The sequence below is a fragment of the Lolium perenne genome, chromosome 7 (assembly GCF_019359855.2).
Source record: "Lolium perenne isolate Kyuss_39 chromosome 7, Kyuss_2.0, whole genome shotgun sequence".
NCBI lineage: Eukaryota > Viridiplantae > Streptophyta > Magnoliopsida > Poales > Poaceae > Lolium > Lolium perenne.
In genome coordinates, this window is record NC_067250.2 from 223,277,848 (window position 1) to 223,290,679 (window position 12,832).

The window sequence follows — 12,832 nt, forward strand, 5'->3', positions numbered from 1 at the left end:
GGCGGGCCATACTGTAGGTAATTTGGCCAGTGCTTCTACCGAATTGGCCTATAAAGGGAATAGTGCATGACCATGTACTAAAACCGCGACCGAGCTGCACTGGGACTGCCCCTACCGTTGACCTAAAGTATTGCTATTGATATTACCACTTAAGGTTTTGTATATAGTTACTACACGTTTCTATCTAGATTATTCGGAGTGTGTAACGTAGCAAAAAAAATTGTGGTCCCCTGTTCTCGTGCTTACTACCAGTGGTGGTGGAGGCGGCCGATAGGGGCGAAGACGAGGATCTATTGCTGGTCGAGACCGGTAGGGACTGGCGGAGGGGAGAGCGGTGGTGGTGTTGGCGCCGCGGCCGAGCAAGTGGCTGGCCTCCTGGGTGGTGGATCTGCTTAACCGTCTCGCTGCTCGTGGCGCCTCCTGGCCAATAAAGTGTGTTTGCCCCCCCCCCCCCCCCCCCCTATATATAGTTCCAGATAGTCATAGAATAGATTGAGAGAGTTCCACCATATTTATAACACGTATAGATGATTTGTCCCCTCGTGTATTTTAATACTCCTCCCAATTATAGTGGTACGCCGTGGTGTGTTTCGTGGTTTTTCTTGTTTGGTTTTATTATTTAAACTTTAAAGATCTATGTTCTCGCTCTTCGTTTGATCTAGTTTTGTTGCGCGCTTTTATAACAACACCAAATGGGCACGTTTCTTTTTGGTTTACACTGATATGTGCATGCTTAGTTGGAGGCTAAATTCGGGCATTTGGTACACCTAACTTAGGCTTTGGTCGTTTTCTGATTGGAGGAAGTGGATGTGTTTGCACTTCGTATCGCCCGCAGCTATAAATACCCCCGCCCGCTATAGGAACGATACACATACACGCAGAGCACCATCAGTACTGAGCAGAGCACACCAATGGCGTCTTCTTACCGATGCCTCCTCGCTAGCCTTGCGCTCCAGTTCGTCTACCTGCTGCTTCTGACGGCACCGCTTCTCCCACACGTCCACGGAGCAGCAGCAGGCGCGGCTAAAAGCAAAATCTCGGCCGTCTTCGTGTTCGGCGACTCCACCGTTGATCCCGGCAACAACAACAACAGGGTCACGGTGGCCAAGGCCGACTTCCCGCCCTACGGCCAGGACTTCCCCGGCGGGAATGCAACCGGGAGGTTCTCCAACGGCAAGGTTCCTGGGGACATAATAGGTACGGACCAGCCGGCGGCAACTGATTTTTTGTTTTTTTGTTTACACTGATATGTGCATGTTTAGTTGGAGGCTAAAGTTGGCACGAAAAAACACTTTGGATTTTGAAGTTTATAAGTTTCAAAAGAATGCACTTTGTACCGTGGGCGGCAAATTTAAAGTCTTCGCACCGTTGGTCTAGAATTGATGCAGGTCAGGAGTCCCAAGCCTAAACACTTTGTACATTTTTACATGTCGAAAAAACATCTAATAGTTCCTCTAAAAATAGAAATATAACATATGTGGAACACAAGAGTTGCTTATTGAATGCAGTTAGGGCAACTACAGCGGGAGGCGCTAAGCGCGGGCGCCAGGGTTCTAATCCCAGCAAAACAGCAGTTGGGTCGTAGGATCCCGGCTTACAGGCGCTTAATTTCACGCGTCGTCTCAAGATGTTGCGCCGGACGCTTGAATACACTTTGGCTTGCCGCGTGAGAAGAAGTTGGATAAATAAGCGCCTCAGATTGAAGCCTACTATTGTATCTCTGCGCTTTGCCGAGGAACCCTGGGATTAATTGTTTTTCTTTCTCGGCTCAAGCGCCTACACAAGCGCCCAGCATTGGTCACACCCTTAGCCAGCCTTACCTCGGCGGGAATTTTTTGGCTTTTGGGTGCCTCCCACCTTATATGCGAAAAATATATAGTAATTTCAAATAAAGTTAAAAAACTGCAAATCTTTTTAGAAATCAGAAATTATCAAGTATTTCACTCTTATAAAAATGTTTGGCCAATAAATGATTCCTATTAACTTCAAAGCAAAAAAGAACAAAATAAATCTAGAATATAGGGTGAATAGTATTTATATATAGCGTGTTTCAAGTCTATTTCTTTCATCAAGGAAACAATGAAAATCACACCATGGCGAACATTTTTATGCGAGTATAAAACTTGATCATCTTTAATTCCAAAAAACAATTAATTATTTTTTGAATTACTAATATTTTTACATGCATAGGGTGTGCTGGACTGCTTGTCCGTGCGCTAGTGTATGCTGTTCGGTCGGGCTCGGTTTATATCCGTCGATGGAATATGTGCATACTACCTCCATACCAATTAGGGGTATTGCACATTTCGAGAAAAAAAAATTGACTACAAATTTGATCAACAAAATTTAAGATATATATCACAAAAATATATTATTGGAAACTTATTTTGAATATGAATTTAATGGTATAATTTTTATGGCATATATCTCATATTTTGTTGATCAAATTAGTAGTGAATTATTTACTTGAAATACGTAATAATACACCTTTAAACCGGTATGAATGGAGTATTGCCTTCTCTAGTTTCCTTACCATTGAATGCAAAGGCATAGTACTAGCACTTCTTTTGTCCAGAGGGGTTTTCTGGGGTGCACGGTACCTAAAGTGTATGAAATCAGTTTGTTTCGTCCAATTTCAATCTGTATCTGATATCTAAATATGACGAAATATAATTATTTTTGGCAGCACGCGAGGCAAGAATCAATGCAGATCCAACATTAACAACATACGCGGTACCGGAAAATTTCCCGTTGCCGTGTACACAGTTGTTTGCCGTGTGTATATAGTTGCGGAACACGGCAAAGAGTTGCTTTGCCGAGTGTTGGCCAAAGTGCACGGCAAAGGAAAACTACTCGGTAAAATTCGGTAAAGAGAAAACACTCGGCAAAGACCTCATTTCTGTTCCGTTATCAACATTGGCTCCTTTCTTTATCTACCATTGAACACGAGAAACAATGATCAAAGGATGTAGATTTTGTGTTTTGATAGCCAGAGGCACACTACGCAGGCGTACGTGCACGCACAATTATTATCGCTGCGTGTACAGTCTTTGTGCGTGTCACGGACGCATGGAGTTGTCACTTCTCATGAAATGAGTATATTTTGCAATCAACTCGAGGTGGGAGACGAAGATAGCCTTTGACTGACACTGGCCACCTTGAGGTTTCTTAAATTTATCAACTCCATCGAACTCAAAATAATACTTCAAACCCGTAGATTGTCTCTGAGTTATTCTTATTACCACAATTAAATAATTTTTTAACACATCCAAATGTGTAACTATGCCGGTTGTATTCCCTAAACGAGTTCTTTCTTTAGAACTATGTTTTGGTCAAGCTTTACAGATTTAAACTATTTAGGGCTTATTTGATTCATGTGATCGGAAAGGTGTAGGAATAGGGAACCTATAGGATTAAGATGCCATTTCTAGCTGAGTTCTATGGAAAGACAGAATTCTCTTTGGTTGTGGTGAAGAAATTTTTCATGAGGTCTAACCTAATGTTTTTTCCTACAAAATTTACTCTACAAGATTTGTATCGTATTATTTACTATGGAGCATGATCATATGAATCAAACGAGTTCTGAAGGAAATTTTTCATAGGATTTCAATCCTACACAAATCCTTTGAAACTCAGCTTTATTATCATGAAGAATATAGTCTATACATCATCATTCTAGTGTTACACAGCGCGAAAACTTATTGATATTGTATTTCTTCATCGAGTAGCTTCCAGGTTGGGAGTTAAGGAACTATTGCAACCATACATCAGAGAGGATCTTGAGCTAGGTGACCTACGCACTGGTGTTGCCTTTGCCTCAGGTGGCAGTGGATACGATCCTTTAACTTCAGTACTCACGGTAACTAAATATAGCACATGCATCTCACAATATAGTTCTCTTGGAATATATTTCATTTTTGTTTCACGTAAAACTATAAAATTGTTATGATAATTTGTAAACACTAATTTATTGCCCTTCAGGGTGCTACATCGAGTACCGGACAGCTGGAGTTATTCCATGACTATAAGGAGAGGCTAAAAGCTTTAGTCGGTGAAGAGGAGATGACACGTATTATATCTGAAGGCATATACTTCGCGGTCTGTGGGGCAAATGACTTCGCAAATAATTATTTCTCACAAATTCCTATGAGGCGCTATCAATATGACCTTCCTTCGTACATAAGATTTCTTGTTTCTTCAGCCGTCAACTTTACACTGGTAAGAATTATAATCAAGACTTAGAACTTGTTAATAAATAGTTGACGTCATATTTTTTTAGGAGAACTTGTTTGACACCCTTTTTTGGAAAGTTGGTGTTCATAAATTCTTCAAAACTGTGAAGTTTAACATATTTCCTCAAATTCAAACAACACCGCCATTACTTTCCTAACGCACTACATGTAGTAAAATTTATTAAATTTCTAGAGTTTGTATAGCAACTACCTCTATGGAGAACTTCAGCATGTATATAGGCATGTAATGTAATTATTATGGTACCACAAATAACAAAAAATCTCCTACTTTGATATGTGTTATTCCTATATTTTCTAATTTCATATATGTAGAGAAATTTAGCATTGGTCTTACTCTTATGTATAGAAATTAAATGAGATGGGTGCAAAGAGAATTGGGTTCATTGGCATTCCACCAGTTGGATGTTCTCCTTCACAAAGAGAGCTTGGATCAACAGAATGTGAGCCAGTGAGGAATCAAGCAGCGCAATTATTCAACTATGAAATCACAAAGGAAATCCTTCGGCTAAATGCAGAACAAATTGTTCTAGGCTCAAAGTTTGCTTATCTTGATATGTACAATAATTTACTTGATCTCATTAAGCGACCTAATTACTATGGTGAGTGCTCACTTTATCCTTAGTTACTATTTATAGTTTTCCATAAATTATTACTGCAAATTAGTGCTGCAACAAAACCATATTAACAGGGGAAAAAGCCATACATGTTAGCATCTTAAATGTCGTAATCTTACAAAACTATATACAAGGTAATGCAACATCGCAAGAGCTTCCTAAAAAAATTATATATTGTATACCAATGTTTACATTTGTTTTATATTTTATTTAGTAATATGGGTTTTTATAGTGTTAAGGAACATGTTCTAATTAAGATGTTGTCATCATCACAATTTAGTACTGAATATTGGCATAATTTCATGTATATAGGTTTCACAGATGTCGCGGAAGGATGTTGTGGCAGTACAATGCTAGATGTAGCAATATTCATTAAAAATCGTCCTGCATGTCCAAATGTTCATGATTATATTTTCTGGGACAGCTTCCATCCTACTGAAGAGGCCTACAACATTCTTGTTGATAAACTCTTTCAGCAAAATTTACAGGACCTGATGTAAAGAAATTCAGTCTCTACGGGCATATGAAGAAATATTATTAGAATTGCAAGGTTTGATAGTGAGTAGTCACACGCTCTTTGATGATTTGGTCATTCATGTTTATGTCTAAAACGAGTATTTGTTTTGTCCTTTTTTTTTAATTTTCACCGCGGGGGGGGGGGGGGTTGGGGGAACGAATCCCCACCTGAATATATTTCAAAGTTGCCTATGAGGCTTTTCAGCCTCTACAAGATAGGTTCAAATGAACAGAATACACGGGGGTTACAGAGAGGAGAAGAAAAGGAAAACACACACACCCCAACAAAACACAAGAACAGGGAGAAGGAAAGGCCACCCCGCAAATCCTTGGGGGACGGTTGATCGAAGAGAAGACTCATCGCGACCCAAGCTCGGCGGTCACAAGGAAGAGCCTGACGGACACGGCGGAGGGACCCAACAACGACACTGCACCATCGACGTAATCGAAGGGCAGCGCGCATCAGAGACCACACTACGCACCGACACCACCTGTGTCGAGGGTGTGGCCGAAAGGTCGCGCGCAGCCGAGACGACGCCACGAAGCCTGTGTGTCGCCGGATGGAGCCGAAGGGCATGGAGCACCCACACCGCACGCAGGGGTCACCGCCGTAGTCGAAAGACAAAGCACCACCGAGGGCAACCCCAACCCCACTGGGTCCGATATACCCGAAGGGTAGGCCAGCCGAGAGCACGCACATAGACCGCCTGCGCCGAACATGCCATAGAGCTCCGACAAGAACCTGAAACCGGAGCCTAGCAACCGGCAAAAGAAGCCACCACCACCACTGCCACGGCTCACCTCACATCGGAGAAGAGACCGCACCCATGGCCGCCATCTGCAACACCACGGGGCACATCAGAACAGACGAGAGCAGCGTCCGCTGCCACTGATGGCAAGACAGAGGGGCTCAACACCCAGCCACGACGGCTCCTAGGGTGGGGAGCGCGTCACCACCATGGCCGCCATCTGCGAAACCATGGCACCCGCCAGCCCCAGCGGTCAACCCGCTGCAGGATGATGGCCGAGTAAAGAGACGGACGACTCTCGCAGCCAGAGATCCCCGCCCATCCCCGGCCGCCCCCCACGTAGGGAGCGAGCCGCCTTCATGGCTGCCATCTGCAAGCCGAGAAGATGCCAGCCTCCGCGGAGACGCCGCAACAGGCTGAAGGACTAGACGGGGAGAGGAGGGACGACGCCGACACACGCCGGCCATCACCAAGCTTCGGGGCAAACTGCCCCGAGCACCTCCACACAGCTGTTAGATGTATATATCTGTATATTGTAGTTTCCCCATATGTTAGGGGGCTTCCTGCATATTTCCACCTGTACATGCACTATATATTGTGGCCTTTGGCCCCCTAGTAATACAACAAGCATATTGGCTCTAACATGGTATCAGAGCAAAGTTGATCCTCTAATTCCCGGCCGACCTTACTTGTTCCGTCGCCCGTCTGTCCTCCGTTCTCGATCTGCCCGGCTTCTTCCGATCTGCTTCTTCCTCAACACCAGGCTGCTCTCCATCGACCTCCCGCCCGACTCTGCCCCGCCCCGCCCTCCCGGCCGCGATCTGGCCGCTCCACGCCAGATCGATTCCGCTTCCGCCAGGAATTCCTCCCGCTCGCCCGACTCTGCCGATTCCCCACGCTCGCCCGGCCGATTCCCGTTCGGCCGTGCTCCAGCCGATCCGGCCCGCCCCGCTCCTGAAGAGCCGCCAGGATCCGTCGCCCGCCCCTGATCTTCTTCGGCGCGCCAGCCTAGCTCCTGCAAGGCCGCCTCCAGCCCCGCCCGTTCGGCCCATCTCCCTCCGTGTGGCTGCCGCTCGTGGTCTCTCCTGTTCGTGGCCCTTGCTCGTGGCAGTTGACTTGATCTAAAAAAAAAAAAAAAAAAAAAAAGCAAAAAAAAAAAAAAGATAGAGCTATGTCTTCCTCGGGCTATGTTGCGATCCCTCGCTGCCCGGTGATCTTTGATGGCGCGAATTACCCTGATTTCGCTGCCTTCATGCGCGTCCATATGCGCGGTCTTCATCTTTGGGGTGTGCTTTCTGGCGAGGTCTCCTGTCCGCCGCGCCCCGTTGCACCTACGGTGCCTGTTGCACCGCCACCTGTTGCCTTTGCCCCTGATGCTACTCAGGCGGATAAGGATGCAGCCAAGAGTGCTGATGACACTGCTCTGGCTGATTATGACCGGAAGGTCCAGGACCACTCTACTGCCATTGCGACTTACCGGCAGGATCTGACTGAGTACACTCAGTGGATAGATGAGGATGCTCGTGCTGCTGCTGTTCTCACCTCCAGTGTTCTGCCTCAGTATGCTGCTGAGTTTATGGGTCTTCCCACCGCTGCTGCTCAGTGGGCTTTTCTTCGTCAGCGCTATCAGCCGTCTGGTGATGCTCTTTACCTGTCTGTGGTCCGCCAGGAGCATGCCCTTCAGCAGGGTGATTCTACTATTGATGAGTTCTACACTCAGAGTGCTGCTATTTGGCGTCAGCTTGATTCTCTCCGTACAGCTGTGTGTGCCACCTGTCCTCTTTGTCTGACTGTGCGCGCGGATCTGGAGTTTCAGCGCGTTTTTGAGTTCTTGTCGCGGCTCCGTAAGGAGTTTGAGCCGCGCCGGGCCCAGCTGCTTGCCCGTGGTCGTGTTCCGCTCTCTGAGGTCCTTGCTGAGCTTCGTGCTGAGGAGACTCGTCTTCGTGGTGCTGGTCTTCTTGAGGTTCCCTCTGTTCTTGCTGCTCGTGGCCCTTCTGTGCCGTCTGCTCGTGGCCCTCCTCCGCCGCCGGCTTCGTTGCGGTCTCCGGCACAGCCGATACTTCCTACTCCTCCATTCCAGGGTCAGCGTCAGCCCCAGCAGCCTCGTGGTTCGACATCGCCTCCATGCACCTACTGTGGCAGGCCTGGCCACACTATCTCCACTTGCTGGCAGAGGGATCCCAGCCTACGCCCGCCGCATCTTACTCGTCGTCAGGCTGGTTCTTCAGGATCTTCTGCTGTTGCGCTATCTGATCAGGACATTATCCGTGGTCTTCGTGGTCTGCTCGTTGGTACAGGCTCTTCCTCGACGGGTACTGCTGGTTCTGTGCCTGGCTCTTCTGGCACCGCGCGACCACCACCTTCCACACAGTCAGGTACGTCATCCCCGTGGTATCTGGATTCTGGAGCTTCTTTTCATATGACCTCTGCGTCTTCGATTCTTTCTGCTCTTCGCTCTCTTGTTTCTCCTGTTCGTGTTATCACAGCTGATGGTACCTCTCTCCCTGTTTCCAGTCGAGGCACCCTTTCTACTACCTCTTTCTCTGTTCCTGATGTTTCCCATGTTCCTAGTCTTAAGATGAACCTGTTTTCCTCTAGTCAGCTTACTGATTCTGGTTGTCGCGTCATTCTTGACGCTGATTCTTGTGCTGTTCAGGACCGTCGTACACAGGCCCTGGTTGGAGCTGGCCCTCGCAGCCTTGAGTCCCCGGGGCTCTGGGAGTTAGACTGGCTTCGCGTTCCTTCTACTGCCACTTCATCTGCCAGTTCTCCTGCGGTTGCTGCTTCTGTCACTGGATCTTTTCAGCAGTGATTTAGTTCATTCGGATGTTTGGGGTCCGGCTCCCTTTCCTTCGAAAGGGGGTCATCGATACTATATTTTGTTTATTGATGATTTTTCACGATACACCTGGTTGTTTCTTATGCACTCTCGCAGTGAGGTGCTTTCTATTTATCAGCGTTTTGCAGCCATGGTTCGTACTCAATATTCCACGCCTATTCGTGTGTTTCGTGCTGACTCTGCAGGCGAGTATATCTCCCAGCACCTGCGTGGTGTTCTTGCTGAGCAGGGCACCCTTGCCCAGTTCTCGTGTCCCGGCGCCCATGCTCAAAATGGTGTCGCCGAGCGTAAGCATCGTCATATTCTTGAGACTACCCGTGCTATGATGATTGCTTCCTCTCTTCCGCCGCATTTCTGGGCTGAGGCTGTCACTACGTTGACTTACCTCATTAACATTCAGCCTTCTGCTGCCCTTCAAGGTGGCATTCCTCTCGAGCGTCTTTCTGGTTGCTCTCCAGATTACTCGACACTTCGTTTATTTGGTTGCGTTTGCTATGTTCTTCTCCCTCCTCGCGATCGCACCAAGCTGACTGCTCAGTCTGTTGAGTGTGTTTTTCTCGGATACAGTGATGAGCATAAGGGCTATCGCTGTTGGGACCCCGTTGGTCGTCGGCTGCGCATCTCTCGTGATGTTACGTTTGATGAGACGCGTCCCTTCTATCCTCGTCCCACCTCGGGTACTTATCCGGTGGATGATATCTCTTTTCTTCTTTTTCCGGATGCACCCCCTGCTATCCCGTCTCCTCCCCCTCCTAGTCCTGATGCGCCCCCTTCGGCGCCATCCTCTCCTCCGTCTAGTCCACCTAGTACTCCTCGTTCTCCGGTTTCGGATCCTTCTGATGTTGTCCCTTCTTCCTCTTCTTCTGATGAGTTGTCCTCCGCTGATGACCTTCCCCCTTCACGGCCTGTTCGTCAGCGTCGTGCTCCAGCTCGTTACTCTCCTAGTCAGTATGATCTTTCTGTCGTTTCCGAGCCGACTTCTTATCGGGATGCCGAGCGTCATCCTGAATGGCAGCTTGCCATGGCTGAGGAGATCGCTGCGCTTGAGCGCACTGGCACTTGGGATCTTGTTTCTCCCCCTTCTGGTGTTCGTCCTATCACGTGTAAGTGGGTCTATAAAATTAAGACTCGCTCTGATGGATCTCTTGAGCGCTATAAAGCGCGTCTTGTGGCTCGTGGCTTTCAGCAGGAGCACGGCCGTGACTATGATGAGACTTTTGCCCCTGTGGCTCATATGACTACTGTGCGTACCCTTCTTGCTGTTGCTTCTGTTCGCCGCTGGTCGGTCTCCCAGCTTGATGTTCAGAATGCGTTTCTTAATGGCGAGTTGAGTGAGGAGGTTTACATGCAGCCTCCTCCTGGGTATTCTGTTCCCGATGGGATGGTTTGTCGTCTTCGACGTTCTCTCTATGGTCTCAAACAGGCCCCTCGTGCCTGGTTTGAGCGCTTCGCCTCTGTGGTGACTGCTGCTGGTTTCTCTCCTAGTCTTCATGATCCCGCCCTTTTCGTTCACACTTCTCCTCGTGGACGTACTCTTCTTCTTCTCTATGTTGATGATATGATCATTACTGGTGATGATCCTGAGTATATTGCCTTCGTCAAGGCTCGTCTTCGCGATCAGTTTCTTATGACTGATCTTGGTCCTCTTCGCTATTTTCTTGGCATTGAGGTTTCCTCCACTTCTGATGGCTTTTCTATCTCTCAGGAAAAGTACATTCAGGATCTTCTTGCTCGTCTTTGCTCTTGGGGATGAGCGCACCGTCGATACTCCTATGGAGCTTAATGTTAAGCTTCGTCCTCACCGATGGTGATCCTCTTCACAGTCCCACCCGTTATCGCCATCTTGTTGGGAGTCTTGTTTATCTTGCTGTCACTCGTCCTGATATTTCTTATCCTGTTCATATTCTGAGTCAGTTTGTCTCAGCTCCTACCACTGTTCACTATAGTCATCTCCTCCGTGTTCTCCGTTACCTTCGTGGCACGATCACTCGTCGCCTTTTCTTTCCCCGTTCCAGCTCTCTCCAGCTCCAGTGCTATTCGGATGCTACGTGGGCGAGTGATCCTACGGATCGTCGTTCACTTTCTGCTTACTGTGTGTTTCTTGGTGGTTCGCTTGTTGCTTGGAAGACGAAGAAACAGGTCGCAGTTTCCCGTTCGAGTGTTGAGGCTGAGTTGCGGGCTATGGCTTTGTTGATTGCTGAGGTGACTTGGTTACGGTGGTTGCTTGCAGATTTTGGGGTCTCTGTTACGACACCCACTCCACTTTTGTCTGACAGTACAGGTGCTATCAGTATTGCACGTGATCCGGTCAAGCATGAGCTGACCAAGCATATTGGTGTTGATGCTTTTTACACACGTGCTCAGGTGCAGGATGATGTTGTTGCGGTTCATTATGTGCCTTCAGATTTGCAGTTGGCGGATTTCTTTACGAAGGCACAGACTCGAGCGCAGCATGATTTCTTACTCTCCAAACTCAGTGTTGTGGATCCACCATGAGTTTGAGGGGGGGGTGTTAGATGTATATATCTGTATATTATAGTTTCCCCATATGTTAGGGGGCTTCCTGCATATTTCCACCTGTACATGTACTATATATTGTGGCCTTTGGCCCCCTGGTAATACAACAAGCATATTGGCTCTAACAATAGCCACCACCACCGACCAGGACCAGCTGCCGCCACACGCCCGCTCGCAGAGAGAGGCGCCCCAGCTGGCCCATGCGGGCCCAGATCGAGCCCGCCAACCCACCGAGCCTGGGAGCCAGGTCCCGCCCGCCGCCGCCTCCTGGAGCCGCCAGGACCGCAGCCGCCGCCGCTGGTCGCCACGCCGTCGCCGCAGCAAGCGCACCGCGCCGCGCCCCAGCCAGCGCGACGCCCTGGCACAGCGATTTCGGCCCGCGCCGATCTCACCACGCGCGGGGGAGGAGGGGCCCCGCCGCCGCCCACGACCAGCCTTTGGCCGGCGTCGCCTTCCGGGCGGCGGCGAGTGAAGGGAGGGGTTGGGTGGGGACGAGAGGGGCGGTGGCGCGGGGGTCCTCTCCTGTCGACCGCGGGAGCGACGAGGAGAGGGACGCGGTCGGGTTCTGTTTTGTCCTTTTGAAAAGGCCATGGTTTGTCAAACATGTACGAAGTGTTGTGCTTATTGATTCTTCAGGGAAATCAAGTGTCGAGGAACTATTGCGAGATCACGAATTTGTTATCAGTTAGTGTGGATGTTGACAGCTTACAGATGTAAACCAAAACCTGCACTGTGGCCTAGATTGAGATGCGTCGAGGTAGGCGGAGGCGCCAACTCTACTGGGATCGTACTATTTACCTAGAGTTACTAAACCATTGAACATTTGTTTTAACAATAGCTACTCTTATGACCGACAATCATTCGTGTACTTTCAGCCATGATTCGGCAGCCATTCACATGATACCCGATGTTACCGTCTCTGTTTCTTTCCCCACGGTACAGGGCTAGCGGTGCGTCATTGCATATGTCTTTCTTCACAGAGTTCTTGTGTTAACCGTTTTTTAAAAGAACAAAAGATTCCTCCCCCCACGAACTCAAACCTAGAAAACCTACCGATGGACTGCAGGACGGATCTAAAACTTCTGTTATTTCGAAAGGGAGGTAGCTAGTATCCTATTTTTTTGAGGGAATAAAAGGAGATAGCATATTTGTTGTATAATCTTAGTTGGTCCATGTTTAAGTTTTCTTTTAGGATCTAAATTTTCAGCCCACGGATGCATAGCCAGCCCTAGGCTCTCGGGCCAGCCCAACGAGTTGCAGCATTTGCACTTGCACAGCAAGCCCTACCAGAGAATTGTCACTTGTTGCTTTGCTGGTTTCTGTTTTCCTTCACTTGTTGCTTTG

At 48.2% G+C, this 12,832-nt stretch overlaps 1 protein-coding gene across 1 annotated transcript; it reads left to right on the top strand.

The window, feature by feature from the left end:
- Nucleotides 1-884: 884 nt before the first annotated feature.
- On the top strand, nt 885-5,367 carry LOC127312035 (GDSL esterase/lipase At1g20120). Its single transcript, XM_051342514.2, has 5 exons — nt 885-1,197; nt 3,729-3,859; nt 3,982-4,218; nt 4,600-4,852; nt 5,180-5,367. Exons 1-5 carry the CDS (start codon nt 912-914, stop codon nt 5,365-5,367), a joined length of 1,095 nt encoding a protein of 364 aa, XP_051198474.1. The 5' UTR covers nt 885-911.
- Nucleotides 5,368-12,832: the final 7,465 nt, after the last annotated feature.

Excerpts from the sequence above, each read along its gene's own strand:
- LOC127312035 (XM_051342514.2), top strand. The coding sequence starts at position 912 with ATGGCGTCTTCTTACCGATGCCTCCTCGCTAGCCTTGCGCTCCAGTTC. Across the intron at positions 3,860-3,981 it reads CTTTAACTTCAGTACTCACG|GGTGCTACATCGAGTACCGG; the intron begins GTAACTAAATAT and ends ATTGCCCTTCAG. Across the intron at positions 4,853-5,179 it reads TAAGCGACCTAATTACTATG|GTTTCACAGATGTCGCGGAA; the intron begins GTGAGTGCTCAC and ends TCATGTATATAG.